At 36.1% G+C, this 19421-nt stretch overlaps 1 protein-coding gene across 3 annotated transcripts in view; it reads right to left on the bottom strand.

Annotated features, from left to right (window-relative positions):
* Positions 1–19421, bottom strand: part of Slco6a1 (solute carrier organic anion transporter family member 6A1) — a 66098-nt gene that overhangs the window by 23926 nt on the left and 22751 nt on the right. For all 3 annotated transcript variants that reach the window (XM_013071176.3, XM_021255820.2, XM_087180895.1), the window contains 4 exons: positions 16739–16845; positions 15818–15927; positions 11589–11733; positions 4127–4322 (listed from right to left, as the gene is read on the bottom strand). In XM_013071176.3, the coding sequence (XP_012926630.2) occupies positions 4127–4322; positions 11589–11733; positions 15818–15927; positions 16739–16845 (558 nt within the window). The remainder of the gene's footprint in view (positions 1–4126; positions 4323–11588; positions 11734–15817; positions 15928–16738; positions 16846–19421) is intronic.

The following is a 19421-nucleotide window of genomic DNA, read 5'->3' as shown; positions in this document are numbered from 1 at the left end:
TTTGATTTTGTATTCCATTTGTGTAAAAACAAAATGTTTTCCCCAGAGAACTGAATTACTTGCAGGCAATATATAGTTGAGATTTTAAAAAATCCATTCAGCCAGTAATGGGGTGTTTTAATCCATTTACATTCAGTGTTATTGCTGATTGTTAACAAAATACTTCTGTCATTTTGTTAACGGCTCTGTATATCCATTATTCCTTTCTTGTTAACTTCTGTGACATGGTGGTTTTCTGTAACGATAAGGTTTGAAACCTTTCACTTTCTGTCTATGGCCCTGACACCCTGAGTGCCACCCCATCTCATCTGAAACTTTTCACTTTCTACAGTAAGTTTTACACTTTCTTGTGTTTTCATGATGGAAGTTATCAATCTTCTACTTCTAGATTTAGGATTCTCTTAAACTTCAGTGAAGCCATTCTAGTGGTGATGAAATCCCTCAGTCTTTACTTCCCTGAGGCTTCATTTTTCTTCAATTTCTAAAGGAACACTTGGTTAGGTATACTTCTCAGCTATCCTTTTTCTTTCATCATTCTGAATATGTTATCCCATTTTCTCCTGATCTGCAAGGTTTCTGTGAACAAGCTCACGGTTACTTGTATGAAGATTCCTTTGCATGTGACTTGACATTTTCTCTTGCTTTTGGAATTTTTTGCTTTTAGCTTTTGACAGCTTGATTATAATATGCCTTGAAAAGGAGATCTTTGGGCTGGGTCTAACTGGGATTCTTGGAGTTCACATATCTCCCACAAAACTTGACAAGTTTTCAGGCATTAGTTTGTGAAATATGCTTCTTGTGCATTTCTCTCTTCTCCTGCTGAAAACCTAATGATACAGATGTATGTTAATGAAGTCAATAGGTCCTGTAAGAATTTTTTGTTCTTTTTCATTCATTTTTTCCCTTTGAGTAGGTTAATTGACTTTATCTCAATATGGTGGCTATATTGTCTTCTGCCCTATATACACATTTGTGAATTATATTTGTCTTTAGAAACAATTTTAATGAAAGGCAATGAGTTAAATGAATTTTTTCTATTTTGGTTTTGATTTATTATACAGAATAAAAAGGTTGATCAATGGATACTACATCTTAGTCAGATAGGAAGAGACCCTAGTGTGCTATTTTACAATAGGGTGACTATAGGCAGTGATTGTATATTGCATATCTCAAAAAGCTAAAAGCAAGAATTTGAACAATTTTTGCTATACAGAAGTGATAAATGTTTGAGACAGATATGTTTAACTTGAATGTAGAATGTATTGAAACATTAATGTAAACACCACATCAGACACCATAAATATAATTTTTGTTTTTTACATGAGTTAAAAAGTAAATTTCAAAACTAAGAATTTTCAGAACACTGATGTTTGTGACAAAATTACCTTCAAATTGTGCTTTTTCTTCTTCCACACTAAAGGAGCTTAATTTTTCACCATAAGTCTATGGCTCTCCAGAATAAAAGTAATTTTCTATATCAAATGTAGACTGCAAGCCAAAGACCTGGTCAGCATATGTACAGCAGTGTGATTCACTTCTGAAACTGTTCTTAATACCTTCTTTCTTGTCATATAATGAATGGAAAGGAAATATAATGCCTGAACTCTAGGAACCAGGCATCTTAATCCAAAGAGTGATAGCAGAATTAAAGCAATGTAGGACAGGTCAGTAAGACTGAAAGAACCTGCTTCTACATCATAAAGCACCACCCCAGCCACTTTTTAAGCTCATGAGGTTTTCCTGAAGTGTGATTGGAGAAAAATGAAATCCAGTATTATTCAAGATAATACTTTTTTATGTTACTTATCACCAAACCAAGTATGCCATTATAACTCCATGATTGGGGAAGATCTGTCATATTTACATATTATAAGCTTTTTCTAATAATGAAATATTAGAACCATTCACAAAAGAATAAACCATAAGTAATATTCATCTATCCAATACTCAGTTTTCTTAGATCTTGGATACAAACCGCTGTGTAACTTTCTTCTTCCCTTTCTGTGTTGTTCTACTCAGCAGCAAACATTCTTCTGGGAATAATGTATAGATACCAAATTGTGATGTAAATTTAGAATAATCTAATATACCACTCTTTTCATTTATAAATGTGAAGTAGTTTAGATCTGCTTTTAGAAATTCTGCTTTACTCTAAGGTCAAATGTATTTTCTGCAATTTTTTCCTGAACATTAAAAGTTTTGTCTTTTGACATACAGGTCTTCCACAAATTAGAAAATTATGTACTATGAGAGGTGGAGATCAAAGTTTTATTTCCTGTGAGATAAATAAAATTTCCAGAACTACTTTTTTAAAAAAAATCTCAGAATTCCTCATAAAATGTTCTTTCTATATTTTTCATATATCAAGTTTCCAAGTATTCATTGATATATGACTGGCCTCTCTATTTTAAAATCTTTTACCGTCTGTGCAATTACAATCGTGCTAAATGAAGTAAGGCAGACTCAAAGTTAAATATCACATGCTTTCTCTTGTATGAGAAAACTAAAATATAAACAAGCAGATGAATAAAATAAAGGACCGATTATAGGAAACTATTATTAGATTCTTGAAAATGGGGAAGGAGATCAGAGAGAGGGTTTAGGAAAGGGAGAGAGGGATAAAAGGATTAAAAATGAACAAGATATGCTATATGCATGCACCAATTCTCCAAAATGAACTTAACAACTATGTATCAAAACATGTACTAAATAAAAAAGACTACTATTTTAATTGTTTCAATTTCACAATAAATTTTGCTTTTCTTTTAGTGAGGTTCTCTAACTTGGCATTCCTTTAGGGAGTGTATTATATTTTCTTAGTGTTTTGTTTTTCTATAAAATAAACTAAGGTCTGTGAAAGATTCTGTTAAGATTTTTATTAATGTTGCAAGGAAGTTATAATTTGCAGAAAAGTAATACCTTTATAATATTTAGTCCTCAGATATATAAACATTCTTTTGCTTATTTGAGGTATTTTTATGCATATTAATGAAGTCCTATTTTTCATCATAAAAGTTTTGATCATCACTGATAAATTTATTTTCATATATCTTACATGCTAATTTATAAACTAGTTCCATAAAAATGATATATCTTCCATTTGTTTCTTGCTAGAGTAAAAGAATAGCTAATTCTTATTTGGTATTTTTTTCCCAGGGATTTTTAATCAACATTATTAACTCTTCAATTATAGACACTCATTAATGTGCAGTTTGCAAATATTTTATCCACTTTATAGGACATTTTTACCTTGTTAGCAGAGTCCTTTGAATATAAAACTTTTAATTCTTGTACAGTCCAATTAATCATTTTTTTTCCATTTATGGTTCATACTCGATGATATGTCTAAGAACTCTTCATTTAGCTCTAAGTTTTAAGGATTTTCACCTTTGTTTTTCCTAAAAATTTAATATTTTTTTAACTTTATGAACCATATTAGTCTGTATTCCAAATAAATTTGTATAATGATTGAAATTTAAGTAATTTTTTTCAATCTGCAGATAGCCACTAGCTCCAGTAACATTTGTTGACCATTGGTCTTCCATACGTTACTCCACTGTAGTTGGAAGTAGAAGTCTTATTTCCATTGCTTGCTTTACTTGCTCAGTCCTTTGGTTTCTAGTTTCAGTTCTGTTGCCGAGTATTTAATATCAATCTCTACCTAGTTCTTGAAGTGTTACAATTTAAAGCAAAGAAGTTATTATCCATGCATACTTTCAGATGCACTTCACTCCATGCTTTGATGAGTAGAAGACAGACAGACTAAATCAAGAACAAAAGGTAACATTGCCATTGTGCAGAAGTCAGTAATGTCTTCTATTTGCTACCTGCACTAATATGAAATTTTACTTTTAGGTCCTGATTCATTTCAATATATTTTTCTCTATATGAATGAATAACCCATATATCATCAGGTGTCAGAGTATTTTTTCCCTTATATATTATCAGGTGTCATAGTATTTTTTCCTTCATATGAATGGTGAAACTCTGCTTTCTATTTCTTTTCCATGTCTAATAATTACAAGAATGATATAAGTGTAACAGGATTATTGAATAATTATTAATTGATTGATATTTTTGTTGTTAGTTTCTGATTTAAAAGTCCAATATACAAAATTATACTTACCCATTATAATTTTCATTGATTCCAGCAAACCTCACTGGATCACAGTGTACGAAAATTACTATCCCAATAAATATAATTGATACAGTAGATGAAACTATTACAAATCTCATCAGGGCTTTACAAGACATTTTCAACTGGCAAACAATGATGCCTCCTAGAAGTTGGCCAAGTGCACCTGCTGGCACTAAAATAAGTCCTAAAGAAAGGCAAAAAATACAGTTAAAATTAATCATTTAATAATATAAAAAATCATACACTTATGCAATTCCTTCTCTAACATACAACTACCATATATGTAAATTTAAAGACAGGTGAAAAAGACTAAAGTCATGATAAATATCTCAACAAACCTGAACCTTATGAGAAATACAGATATGTGAATGAGGCTGATGACTTAGATCTGCTGGACTCTTAAGGAAGTAAGGTGGAATTTTGCTCCTGCATGGTAATGATATCCAAGACACACCAGTAACTGAATCCACGCCAGTGAGAACTGGGGACCTGTCTTTTTGAAAGCTATTGTTAGCTAGCCAACTGGATTTGTGGCTTGTTACAAGAGGCAGTGTTCAAGTGACAGGTGCTCTCAAACAGAGATTTGTGAACAAGCCACCCCTTGCATCTGTAAATATAGATGAAATATTAAGAATCTCACAAAATAAAGTGGGAATCTAGAATAGCTTCCATAAGACAGTTTCCTGTTCAAGCAGGAGAAATTACAAAGGAAAAAGCCCAAGGAAGAAAAGAAGGGAGGAGAAAAAAGAGAAAAAGAAAGATGAAGAGAAATACAGTTAGCAAATGATCAGATGAAGATAGCACAACAAACTCATACATTGATGCAAACCCTCCAGCTCCAAACACAGAGCAATGGTAGATGTAGGTAGGAATATAGCAAGGGAGATTTAATGCACAAATCACAAAATATTAATACCAGTTAAATTTATATTATGGAAGGTCTGACAAATACTGGAAAACAAGCAATTTCAGAATGTTCAAAAGTATAAATGATAAAGAAAAAAATTTCATAAAAATGAAGTAAGTAAAAGGGAAAGGGATAAAACAAGTAGATAAAAAGGAACGAATAGGAAATTTGGGAATTAAAACAATTAATTGTTAAAATTAAAAACGAAGTGGAGGGTCAACGTGGTAGAATAGAAACCCTCAGGACCCTCACAGGATGAACACAAAGCAAGGGATGTAAGCAAGCAAAGAGCTACATCCCTTGGGGCTATCTCTGGACTGAGACTGATGGCAGAGAACATGAAACCTAATAGACTCCAGGAGTAGGGATGAAAGAAAGAGAGGGAGTGGGAGAAGGAAGGAAAGAAGGAAGGAAGGAAGGGGAAGGGGAGGGGAAGGAGGGAGTGGAAGGGGAAGGGAAAATGAATACCCCAGCTCCTGGTCCCAGGGTCCTTGGTTGGGTGAAGAGGACTTCTAAGAAGAGAAAGATCCACTAACACCAGATTGCATTTGTTACTGCAACGTGACACAGACTCTAAGTGTGGCACCCTGTGGTAAAACAGCTTAAATAAATAGATGACTTGGAGTCTGCACAACAATCTGGCTTTAGAGGAAAAAAAAAAAAGCACTGCCTCGCTCAGCAAACTAGGCGTGCAAGAGCCAAGGGTCCTCCTGAGAGAGGTCCTGTTGTTAGAGACTAAACTGCTCTGGAATCAGAAAACCCAGCGTAACTGCATCTCTCAGCAAACTCTGAGTAAAAAAAAATAATCACTGCCTCTCTCAGCAAACTCGGTGTGCAAGAGCCAAGGGTCATCTTGAGAAAGGCTCTGTTTTAGGGACTAACTTGCCCTGGGGTTAGAAAACCCAGCATAATCACAAGACTCCCCTAGGGTCAGAAAACCCAGAGTAATCACAAGATGCCCTTGGGCAACTCGCCACACTGGCTGGTTAGGCTAGGCCAGTGGTTCGGGAAGTGTTTCGGACACTGACCGCTGAGCATTTGTGCCACTGGTGAGCGAGTCTCGAGAGGGAGAGGGGAGGGGAGGGCGCAGGGATTCGGAGATGCTGCCCTATGGGAAGCGAAGCAACATCAGCCTCCCACTTCTGAGGAGCAGGAGCGGGGATCGAGGCTAACAGATCCCCGAGTTCCACAGCCTCCCTTCCTACCCAGAAGTGGGCGGTTCAATTGCGCCCTCCTCTCGGAGGCATTCTGGGACTCGCCCGTGGCTTCGGTATTTGCCAGGCCTGCGGACGGACGAACACTGAAAGCCCAAGTGAATAGATACTCGTTCCAAAACTTGGACAATAAGAAGGGCTTGCTGCACCCCGGCCTGGGCCATGACCCCAGTGTGCAGATTAATGACCTCCAGAGAAAATGTAAGGCCAGAAAGATCACCTTCCACCCACGCTCAACCCAAGAGAAGGCCTTGCGGTAGCTGAGACATTGGCCACGCCCCCAGATAAACAGACTGAAAGCCTTACGTGAGAATAAACTCTGGCGTGGTTGACATCCTCCTAATCTGTGAAACGCAAGGAGCAGCCTGCATTCCACCCCACCTAGTTTGGCAAGAGCTGAGGGAAATTATGGACTGCAGCTGCAACCCACTAACCCCTCCATACATGGCAAATCGCAACCTTAGAAGACCCAGAGAGAAGCTTTCCGAAGCTTCTAGAATAGGATAAAATTTTTACTAGTTTTTTTCCTCTCCTTCTATTCTATTACTGTTGTTGCTTTTTATTTCTGTTTTTCTTTACCTTTTATCCTGTTTTTCAAATCTCTTAATTAGATGCTTTTCTTTCATTTCTTTCCCAATTTTTCTTCTTTCCTTTTCCCTTTTTAAATTATATTTATATCATTTTTGGTTTTTATTATGTAATTGTATTCTCTTCTAAAAACCCACCCCCAGACTCCCTCTCCCTTTCCCTTTCTCCCCCTCCCTCTCTCCTCTCCTTTCCTCTCTACCCTCCCACCTCCCTCTCCCCTCTTCTCATCCCCTTTTTCACTCAGCACTGGGGACTGAGCCCAGGGCCTGGCACACATTGAGCAGGTGCTGTGCTGAGGAGCTATACACCCCTGGCTGACTTGGGAGAAATTAAGCCCAACCCTGTCCTGCTCAAACAATGGTGGAAGCTTCTATTTAAATGAAAGAGAAGACATTAACTCCCAGATATGGGCCGATGCTCAGGTGGGCATAGATAGGTGGAGGGAGGATACTCTCAGGTACCAGCAGAGAGCAAAACAATAACTGTGGGTGACACCACTTGCTTACACATAGATCCTCTGCATCAATTGCAGCAGTTCTCGGTCAGATTGCCGAGGGCCAATAAGTGAGTCCCACTGGAGGGGAGGTGAAACTCCAGCCCACATCCTTCCCTGTGAAGCAGCCTGATCCACATCCATCTCCAAACAGAGGACAAGAGCTTCACATCCTTCAACACCCTTGGAGCAACCGGCATCAGAATCACTTTCCAGGACAGAGCTACATCAGCAGGGCCTGTGGAAATCCCAGCCTCCTTAGTAGCTGCCATTCTCCCAGCAGGAGTAACCACAGAGGGTGCAGGACACACATTCTCCTGACTACACCACAGCCACATGAAGTGTGAGAGTGCCTCATCCTCTCAAAACCTGCAGAGGCAGCAGTCACTCCAACCCCAATGGAGTATGCTCTGAGCCCAATGCCATGAATCACAAACAAAGAAACTACGGGGTGATCACTCTGAGTCCAGTAGGAAACAGACTCCACATTACAGAACAAAGCAGCACCCCAAGTCACATTGGCAGAAGAAAGCTGCATACTATTAAGGCCACCACCTGAAAGTGGAAAAGTGGTTCATTCCAAGTTACTTTACAATTTCAGGAGACAGAGATAGTATTCCTTCTGAGGCTAAGAAGAGACATGCATGTTATCTAGTATACATGTATGTTATCTACTATAATGTCTCCTGAAGTCAAAGCCAGGCATGATTACTTTCTATTATAAAAGATTTTGACTCCTGAAGCTTAGGTTCCTTTCCAGTAACACAGCTCACTGTGTGTGCAGATGGTATCTGGCCTTTCTTCACATCATTTTGTGGTAACTATGGCTCAGAAATTGGCTCCAATTCCATACCAGTTTCAATAGTTTTTATGAATAAGCCTCTGGACAGGGCACTTCCTTGTGAATCTGGCCACCAATCTAAGGTCTGACCTATTGTGACCACTCATTATCAAGATCAGACAGAAGGTTCCTCCTACTTTCAGGCAACAGTGAATGGAGATATGCAACCATACTGAGCGTAAAAAGCAGAAAATTTACAACCACTATGTGAAATGACCCTGTGAACCATAAGAACATTAGCTAATTTGCTTGGAAGATGACAGTAGAATGCGTGATTGCTTATTAATGAAACATTTGTCTTGAAGCTTATCATATCAATGTGGGATCTATTTTAAGGTAATAGTATAAGATCTCAGAGTTTTTGCCATGTATTCTGCTATAAAGTACCTGCGTTTGACCCTCTGAGGAAGATTTCCCCAAGACAAATAAATTCCTATGTGATACATTGATAGAATTTGGACTGTCCCTGAAAAGAGGGTAAAGTGACCTATGGGTACTGCTTCAGACAATTAAAATGTCCTTTTGTTGTGGTATCCCGATACTGCGACTCCATTTCTAAGTGTATAACTAACAATTCTGCTTTTTAAGGTTTGACAACCCCAAAGTGATAGCAGAATACATTAATTGCTACCCAAAGTGTCTTCCTCTCTCTCCTTTTGTATGATCCTAATAAATAAAGGAAAAGTCCCAGGCTAGAATACGAACTTAAATTCCGCAGGGGTAGAAAGACATGAAATATTTCAACTTAGCAGACCTTGTGGTCAGTGAGAAAGGTTAAGAGGAGTAGAAGTTTACAGTAGATTACTAATCCACTGAATTTAATTGTTGAACCTATACTGTGATGTAACCAAATCCAACATTAACTGATGGCACTTTATATGCTATAGTGGACATTACCAAAGCCTTCTTTTGTATTTCATTGACACCTAAGGATAAAGATCAATTATTCATGCTGCAAGGCCACAGATATACATTTGTAGTATCCCCTCAGAGGTACCTAAACTCCGGGAGCCATTTGGCACAGGAGAGTGCATCACACTGGGGCCCAAACCTTTCACTGATAGATGACAACTCACCAACTCTCATTCTGGTATTTTCAGAATGTCAAAAACAAGGGTAATCCATCTTCTACTAAGTTTAAATAACTTGCTGATATGGAAACATTCTTGAGAATGAAGCTTAAGCAAAGAACTAATTTTGAGCCTTTACTTAATTATCCATTGGAAAAATCAGTTTGTAATCAAGGTTTTGGGAATAAAGTTTACTTATGGGGCTTAAAAAAAAAAAACAAAAAACAAGGGTAAATGATAGAGGCCAGTGAAATCCAGACGACTTCTCATGTTTCTCAGTGATCATGGAGACAAATACATAGTGCTCAATCTCTCTGGCAGTCAAGGAAAAACCAAGTCTTCCCCCCTCCAAACAAAAAGCAGACTAGCATCACTTTGTACTGTGGACATCAGAGGTGACCCACTTGGGGATTCTAGTCCATCTTTTATCAGGTAAACACAGTCAGATGACCCCTTTGAACTCAAGTCTTCGTGACTAGAGACTTTGTGGACTGGTGCTTCTGGAAAAGGGAGAAACTTCCACTAAGACATCTTCCTTGGGTGGGGGACTCACTGACTCCCTAAAACAGCTACCTTTTGAAAAGCAGCTATGAGCGTACTACTGTCCTCTTATCAAAGCAGAAGCCTTGAAACATAAAGACTTGAACTCTGGGGACTGACACTCTCCTTTTGATCTGAGCTGCACCTACCTCACAACTGTTGACAAACTGTACTTGTCCAATGGAAATGAGATTTTGAAGAGCATAGAGGTGGTCCTAAAGGAAGTTATATTTAAAGAAAAAAAGCCAGTAGATCATATGCCTCAGAAGACTATGGAAATCTTTCTAAAATAAAGTTGCTCTTGGTCACTCAGAGGTACTTCCCAGAGGGATTAATGACACATTATTTATATCAATCCTGGGGGCAATCATCTCTATAATCAGAGCAGTTCAAGTAGAAAAGATGATGCAAAATTTATCCTTGAAGTTAGGCCAAAAAATCAGTGAGGCTAATTTGTCCCTGGAAAGCACTCTGGCAAGCCTAAGTCACTGATTGGCATTGTTATTGATGACAGAATTGTGCCAAATCCTTGTAGGTCAATATAGAATATGCAATTTCTAATACATTCTGTTAGACATGGACTAATCACTCAGGCTAAGTGGAAATTTCAATACAAAACATCAAAGGAAAATCTCATGGGAATTGTGTTCATCTGGCTGGGTCCAGGAGCTTGAAGGCAGGGTTGAGGTCATTCCTGCTGCTCTCTCACCCTGTGTCTTGGAATTTAGAGCTTAACTGAAGGCTATGAGAAACAAACCCAAAGTACTTACTGCACAACCTCTGTTGATTAGATTAAACACAGTGGCAAATAGTTCACTTACAGGAAATATGTCATCATGACTGTTTGTATCATGTTTTAGCTTTTTGGAAAATTTGTTGCCTGACAATGCTTGGACTTTTATAGAAAAATGTATTTTAATAATTGACATATTCAAGGTTTCTGCACATATTAATATTTGTTTTCTATTTGGTCCAAATATTTTATGTTCTTTCCTTCCTTCCTGGTTTTGCTTTTATTCGATTTTTCACATTAATATCCTCTTTGACTATTCCTTTATTGATTAAAAGTTCCAGCATGCATTCTTAACATTTCATAGCCTAAAATAATTACCACATTTCCCACTTTCTTATTAACGCTAGAACCTTATAACATTTAATTCCATTAGAAACCTCCTTTGGAGAGCTAAATTCTTAATAACTAGTTAAATTGGGATATGCACAATAACATTCCCTTTTAATGTCAAAACATAGAATAACTTTTGCAAATTTGCATAAGGAGATATCACTAAGCCTACTGGAGACAATTTCATATCTGTCAATGTGATAAGGGATACACAGTGGTATATTCATAAAACAGAATCCCCATAGAATAATTAAGATGCATTAAATAGATGTAGATTAACATGTGTGTGAAAAACATAATTTCTGATGAAAAAAAGAAGTAGCAGAAAAACTTGTGTAAAATAAATTTTAGAAATGGACTGAATATAGACAGGAAAAAAAGTAGAAACCTGAGGTGAAACATGTACAAAGAGGATTCAGTGTAACTTCAGGAGAGTGGTTATGTAAGGGAAGAGAGGAAGAGAAATGGGCTTGGACGGGATGCAAATTATAAAGTTTTGTTTTAAAAAATATTGATGGAATGATAGCAGAGTGTTCATATTTTTTAAAATTTCAGCAAATAGTATTTAAGCATATTTCTCTATATTTTCTGCTTGCTAGAAATATTTAATAAATGTGCATACATGAAGACTCCACAAAACTTTTGAAATGATGATAATATGAAGGAAAGACTACCTGTAAGCATAGCTGCCATCGTGGGTGTTAATATAAACTGATTTTCTAAATATATAGGCAAAAATTCAGAGGCTCCAATAATAATTAAAGATTCTGAAGCTTTGGATAGAGCTTGGCACATAAACACTGGATTCTTCAGCAGAATCTGAAATGGGAATGGTATTTATCAATTATTTTGTTAGCTCAAGAGGAATTCATATATATAAATAAATACATGTATACGTATAAATTATCAATCCCAATATAAACAAAATAGGCTTTTCTATTGTTTTATGCCACTAATGTCTGTGGTGCTTTGTCACTTGCAGTAGATAATTGGCACATCCCACAGAAGTCACAAGCACTTGATAATATTTCGAGTTTTCAAAATCTCATGCAGACAAATATAAAGTACTGTCACAAAGCTTTGTTTTGTATTTATGTAATTTCAAATGTAACTAAGCTTTTTTTTAGCTTTTTGAGGTGTGTGCATTGTGTGTGTGTGTGTGTGTGTGTGTGTGTGTGTACTGACTATTGCTATTTCTATTAGGCTTCTTGAAAATTTTGTGTAGATTTTTCCAAGAATTCTTTGCTCATTCTAAGTATTACTCTCTTGGATTTAGATATCTCTTATCATCTATTAATATTGTCTATAGTTTCCTTATTATTAATCTTCGGCTTTTTATAATCTAATCCATAAAGTTTTATTGACTGTTTTACACTATCAAAATCTTGTTTAACATTTCCCATTTCTATGTTACAAAATATTTCTCTAGCTTTTAACATTAATTATCTTTTGCTAATTTAAAAGTTTTATTAACTCTAGGTGTGGTCGTACAGGACTATAATCCCAGCATACTGGGAGGCTATAGCAGGAGGATCTCAAATTCAAACTCAGCCTAGGCAACTTAGTGAGATCCTGTGCATGAAGCTCAGTGAAAAGGGCCTACATACAATACCTAGGCACCTGGCCAAAATTTTGTTTACCTGTTAATAGCCTTTCCACATCATAAGAGGTAGCGCTCTCACCTGATTTTTCATATAGACCACCAAATTTTTCATCACACATTGAACAATTATTCTTACAGTGCTGATTTCACCATGTTCAAAATGTTGTGGTTTTTTTTGGTACCGGGGATTGAACTCGGGCCCTTGTGCCTGCGGGACAGGCAGTGGAACCACTGAGCTAAATCCCCAGCCCAAAAAAACACCACTTTTTTTTTTTTGGTACTGGCAGTGGAACCACTAAGCTAAATCCTCAGCCCTCAAAATTTTATATAGTATATAAACTCTATTGCTGAGTTGGTTTTTTCTTCTATTACTTCTGTTTATTTGTACAGAGGAAACGCTGCAATGTTTTCACTACTATGGCTTTGTAGAATAAGTTAATGTATACTAAGCCCATTGCTGTTTGTTTGTGTTTTTACACTACCATTTATCTTAGTTCATTGAAAATAAATCTTTGTGCCATTATCTGTTTGTTTATTTTTTGTAAGAAACTTTTTGGTTTATGTCTCGTACTCTGAGTAATTGCTTTGAAGATAATGGTACACAGTGTCTTACTTTTGTTATTCTCCTATTATTTTGTTATGAAATTTTCTTACTAAAATTGAAAACAATTCAGTTCAAATTTGAAAAAAAGAAGCTTCTGTTTAGCAAAGCAAACAATCACCAGGGTGAAAAAATAAGCTACAAGAAGACAATATTTACCAACTAGTCATCTGACAAAGAATTAATATCCAGAATAAATAAGAATCTCAAAAAACTTAACTGCAAAACTGTAAGCCAACTAAAATAAGGGAGAAATGGTCTGAATAGACATTTCTCAAAAGAAGAAATACAAATGGCCAGGAAATATATATATATTTTTTAAAACACTCAACATAATTAGCCAGCAGGGAAAAGCAAATCAGTAAGACTACAAAGATATGTCTTCCTACCCTCTTGGAATAGATATTATCAAAAAGAGAAAAAATAGCAAATGTTGGCAAGGATGTGGAGAAAAGAATATCATTCCCTGTTGATAGGAATGTAGATTGGTCCAGTGATTATGAAAAATAGAAAGTACATTCCTCAAAAAAAGAAAAGAAATGACCATGTTATACGACCCAGCTATATCTCAGTCAGCTTTCAGTTGCTGAGGTAAATACCTAAGATAATTAATTTATAAAGAGAAAAGGTTTATTTTGGCTTACACTTTTACTGGTTTCAGTCCCTGTTTGGTTAACCCTGTTGCAACACATTGGCAAGAGCACATGGAAAACAAACCCTCCACTGAACATTCCAGGACACAAAAGAGAAAAAGAAAGGGACCAGGGCCTCACAATCCACTCAGGGCACAAGCTTAATGACCTAAAGACTTTCCTATGGAGCCCACTTCAAATTTCCACAGGTTCCCAGCAGTGACTACATGGACACTTCAAATCTAAATGGTAACAGTATCCAGAGAAAATGAAATCAGTATACCAGAGAATTATCTGCATGACCATAATTACTGTGGTCCTATTCACAATTACTGACCTATGACATCAATCTGAGTACCTATCAACTGATGATTGGATAAATAAATGTAGTGTGTGTGTAGGCAACTGAATATTATTCAATCATGAAGAAGAATAAAATCTTGTCATTTGTAAGAGAATGAAATGGAGCTGAAGAATATTATTAAGTTGAATGAATCAGGCTTGGTAAGACAAATACTACATGTACTCTTTCATACATGGAATCTAAAAATAAAAGTTGCCCTGAATGTTGAAAACTGAAAAGGGGATTGACAAAGGCGGCTGGAAAACAAGCATAAAAGACAGTTAGATAGAAGGAATAAGTTCTTGTGTTCTACAGTATAGTGTGTTACTACAGTTCACAATTATTACATATCATATGAAAATCTAAAAGAGAGAAGCTCAAGGCTTCAAACACAAAGAAATGATTAGAGGGGGCCCGGGATTTAGATAATGGTTCCACCACCTGCTTTGCAAGCACAAGGTCCTGAGTTTGATCCCCAGTACCCCAAAACAACAACAATAACAAAAAACCAAATGATAAGAGGAGAGAAATATCATTTATCTAGGTTTGACTGGTGCATTCTGTCTGCATATGTTGAAATATTATAGTGAACCCAATTAATATGCACAGTTAATGCATATTTAAATTTTTAAAGAAAAAATCTTAAAACATTCATGCTTAAATTTTATGCAGTGTTTTCTAAACAACTATATCTTAATTTTAACAACATGGAAAAAGTTACAACTGGCTTCTGCATTGTTAAAATATGTACTTGTATATTCTGATAAAATTAAAAGTAAATTTAAAAGCTTAATGAAATGTGGTAGACTACAAGGAATGGTTGGGTGACTTGACAAAAAGGAAAACACTTGGTGATTAGAAATCAGTAAAAAATTATTATTTATGTAAAATAAAAGGCAAGTGATTAAACTACGGGGGGAAAAGGAATAAAATTCTGAGAAAATGAAGCAAGAAAATATAATTGATTCTATTATAAGGTCTTGAAAGTCCCATTTTGAAATTCACCTACAATGTAATCTGAGAAATAACTTAATAAAATTTATATGTGAGTAAAATAATTGTGCAGGCAGCATTAAAAAGATTATTAAGTAGCAGAAGAGAAAACAAATAGAAGCTATTGGTAAGTTAGTGTTTTTTATCCTATGGCATCTATAGTATAGCACCCTTTCTTACCTAAAGAAACAAAGGTTCTTCATTTGATATTGTGATGAGACAGTCTGCATGAAATACGATGTTTGTGGGAATGTGTGTTTACTTCTAAAGTTCTTCTAAATAATTTAAACATAATAAAAATAATGTTGATGCCTATACATCATCTCATTAAAGAAACTTCTCATTTCTTGGGGGAAAATAAAAACAAAATAATATAAAAGAAATACAAAGAAAATACCTGGTATTAGTCTCTGACACCAGCCAAGTTCTTGGCAATGCTATTAACATAAGTGGTGTCCTATTTTCTATTATATAGAAAATAAATAATTAAAAGACTCAAAAACTTTTATGCAAATTTAAGTTGAACACTTAGGACTATTTTCTTAATCCCACTATTAGAAAACGATACTGGTGAGCCGGGGATTTAGCTCAGTGGTTCTGGCACCTGCCACTCAAGTGCAAGGTCCCGAGTTCGATCCCCGGTACCAAAAAAAAAAACAAAAAAAAAAACAATGAGAAAACCATACTTATCAACTTAAATAGCAGGTTTACAAAGAAATATATTATTTTACCCAAACAGCACCAAACAAGTCCTTAATACTTCCTCCAAATTTCCAATAGTTAAGGCGGCTCTCAAACAAACGAAACTCTCTTTGTTTCCTAGCTTTTATCTTTGCTGTACCTGTATGATAACAAGAAAAAGAAACTTATGACCTTTTAAAATAATTTAAAAACAGATAAAACACATATATGCAAGTCCCAACAAACCTAATTTATTCTGGAAAGGCTAATGAGACATTTTCAAACAAGCTCACATCAATCTAAATAATCAAAAGACACATTCTTCTAAAACAATGCTGTCTTAAAGATAGTATGATATTGAGATAATGTGGTAATGGAAGATATCCATATCAGTACTATCCACTAGTACCTATGCCTACTAAGTACTGGGAGTGTATTTCCTATAATAGAGTACATTTTTAATTTAGTTTAAAAAGAAACATTTGACAAGTGTGTAACATGTTTGATATCACAGCTCTAAAGACTGAAAGGATAATCTCTACATTTACTAAAAATATTTTGTGCCAATGAAATACACCATCAAGATAGAATTGATTTTTCTGACTTTGCATGTACATTTTGTTTTTGCAATAATTTTAACAGTGACTTTGTCTTATAAAATGTCTCTGAGATGGTATAAACATTAAAGGATGTTAGGAAGCTTTAAATATACTTCATTTTTAAAAACCAACTATATACTTTAAATATAAAGCATTTTCATATATATATATGTATATGAAATTCTAATACATACATAAAGTATGTTGCTACATATTGTTGTTTTATTTGTTCAAAAACATTACCACATGACACTATATGACAGATGGGTAAAAGAGGTGTATTCCCAAGATGCAGTTCAACCATGCTATGAGAACAGGGGCCGGGGGGTGGGATACTGACCTTTAGTTAATTAATTATATTTTTATAGTCACCTGCTATACTGTATGGAAAACATAAGAATGGCAGCAGCGTAGACCATGCAAGTAAAGAGACAAAAAGAAAATTAAGCCATTTCCTCTCCTGAACATGGTTGACAGCACTGTAATAGAGAAAAATGAAAAAGTTCAGCTTTGGACATTTTACTAAAAACAAAACTATAATCAGTCAGAGAGCATGTGAGCGGGGAGAATTTTCTGTTAATTTGTACTAATTTGTAATTTGTTGCTATTGCAGGCTGGTTTTTTGACAAATAGCGAGTGTTGGTCTTCCAATTATGTTTCTTTTCTGTCTTGCAGAATCCTAAATTTTTCCCTTTTCCTTTTCCCTAGCATTACTTGGGTGGCAGAAAGTTCTTGTTTCTTCCTATTTAATTTTTTTTCTCCGTCAGAAGCTCTGAATTTGGAAGACTACCCACATTTGACTCCTCTCCTTTACAATCATTCTTGCCCCTTTAAATCATGCATCTAAACTTTCGGGAAAAGCCTGACCCCTTACGTTGCATCATTGATCTCTTACATGGCACCTGACCCTTTAAATCACATATATTTACAATCCTTTGCTCCTAGTCCCTTGCCTGAATTGTCAGCTTTAGTGTGAAGAATTATTCTCCTGGTCTTTCCGAATCCCCACTGGGACTCTTTGTTAGCCTCTCTGTCTTTCCCTTTCCCTGCAGTAGTTCCTACCAGTACTTCTCAGAGATCTGCAGTGGGCAGGGTGGGGTGAGAATATGAAAGCTACTGTGTGGGATTCGTTGATTTTTCTCTTTCCCATAGTGATTTTAAAGTTTTGGCATTTTGCTGTAATTGATAATTCTTAGGCTATCTGGGGAGAATTTTCATAGTTGGGCAATTAATTTGAGGCATTCAGGGAGGAGATTTGGGGAAGGTGAAAAATCTTCCCAAATGTTTTCAGCTGCATACACATTTAAGACCTCGTCTAACCAGTCGCTCTAGGAAAATGCCCAGATCCACAAGGATCCTCACAGGTGACTCTGCTGCCACCTAAGACCTGCTGAGTAACGGTGCATAGACTTGGTCTTTCATAAAATGCGTAAAATGTCACCCATTTTACTCACTGATGGAATAATTCCTTTTCCTTTGATTATACTCCTCAGGAATACAAATTAGAGCCAACAATCATACAGGGTTGCAATCGTCATTTCCATTATCCTCTTGTCTTGAATTTCTACTCCATATTACCCTACAGGTTCATGATTCTTTTTTGCTTGTTAAGACTCGGAAGCTTTGTTTTTCCACTTTTGAGCACAGCTATGTCTTCTATGTACATCATATTACATACAATATGATTATTGTATATGTGTGTTTAACTGTATACATAGAAGACTCAAGTGAATCAACTAAATAAAACTAAAAAGTATAAGCAAAATTTTGATAGGGTGACTTGTATTTATCAGATAAATTTTAAAATGAAAATATTTTTCTCCTACTAGAAATACCTGATTGGAAACTGAAATGATGTGATAATTCAATGTACATCGCTAACAAAATGTACAAAATGAATAGGAAAAAGCTTATTGGAGTATATTCAATAAATAATATAATAACACCTTATTGAAAGGCATAAAAAAGACCAGGGACAATAGTGCAATACTCTATTTTATTGCATGGAAAGATAATAATTACTCCCAGCTTAATAAATTCAATTCAAACCAAAAAGTTTTGATTATAATCTGAAATTATCAATTTTACCTGGAAGAGTAATTTTACATAAATTGCCTCTGATATTTGGTGAAAGCCAGTGAGGGGTCCCAGCGTGCAGCGCCCCTGTTCCAAGTAAGAACTACAAACTGGGCAGCAGAGGAGTGCACTAACTGACCAACCTGATCCTGGAAGAAGACAATACCTAGGGAGAGAAGGGAGGGCCAGCAGACCAGGGAGAAAGTACGAACCTGGCCAGCAAATTCAGGGACTCCACTGTTACCCTCCCATAGTGACTGGGTAAAAGACAGCCACAGGAGATCACCACGGAGAGGGAATGGGCTGTACATAGACGCCCGCCCCCGCCCGCCCCCGCCAGCCCCCGCCCGCCCCCGCCAGAAGTGGGAGGGCACGGACTTCTGCAGGAACCAATGAGAACCAGTGAGCACTGACGTTAATCTAACATCCATTTGAACACCTGCCCAGTGATCTACAACCAACAGAGACCGGAGGGCTGGTCACTTTTCACATCTATCAGTGTGAGCACAGTCTGGGGGGGAATAGACAGAAGCCCTCAGGTACAAGGAGCGCAATTCAAAAGCCCTTAGGACTTAAAGCTAGGCTGAGAACATAACAGGCTGCATTATAAGAGTACAGACCCTGGAAAGAAACCATTCTGTGAAAATAACAGAGGAAATTTTTCTTTGACTTAATCTTTAAAAAATTTTTGTTTTTAATTATTGTTCTTATTTCTTCATTTTTGGAGGGGAGTGGGTTTTTCTTATCCTTTTTTGGTCTTTTTTCCTCTTAGTTTCTTTTCTCTCTTTTTTTCTTTTCCCCATTTCAAATTTTTCTTTGATTTTATTTTGCTGTCTGATTTTCTTTTTTCTTCTTCTTTCTTGTTCATTCTTTCCTGCTGCTTTTCTAATTTCCTTTTATTCCTAGTAGGACCAACTGTCTTACATTTTTCTCCTCCATCTCATATCCTATTGATTAATTATTCTCTAGTTCCCCATCC

This window comes from Heterocephalus glaber, unplaced genomic scaffold, assembly GCF_053883595.1.
Source record: "Heterocephalus glaber isolate CG9 unplaced genomic scaffold, H.glaber_assembly_v1.0 deba00001465, whole genome shotgun sequence".
NCBI classification, from domain to species: domain Eukaryota; kingdom Metazoa; phylum Chordata; class Mammalia; order Rodentia; family Bathyergidae; genus Heterocephalus; species Heterocephalus glaber.
Note: the sequence above shows the minus strand (reverse complement) of the source record. Positions and strands in the feature narration are given on the sequence as shown.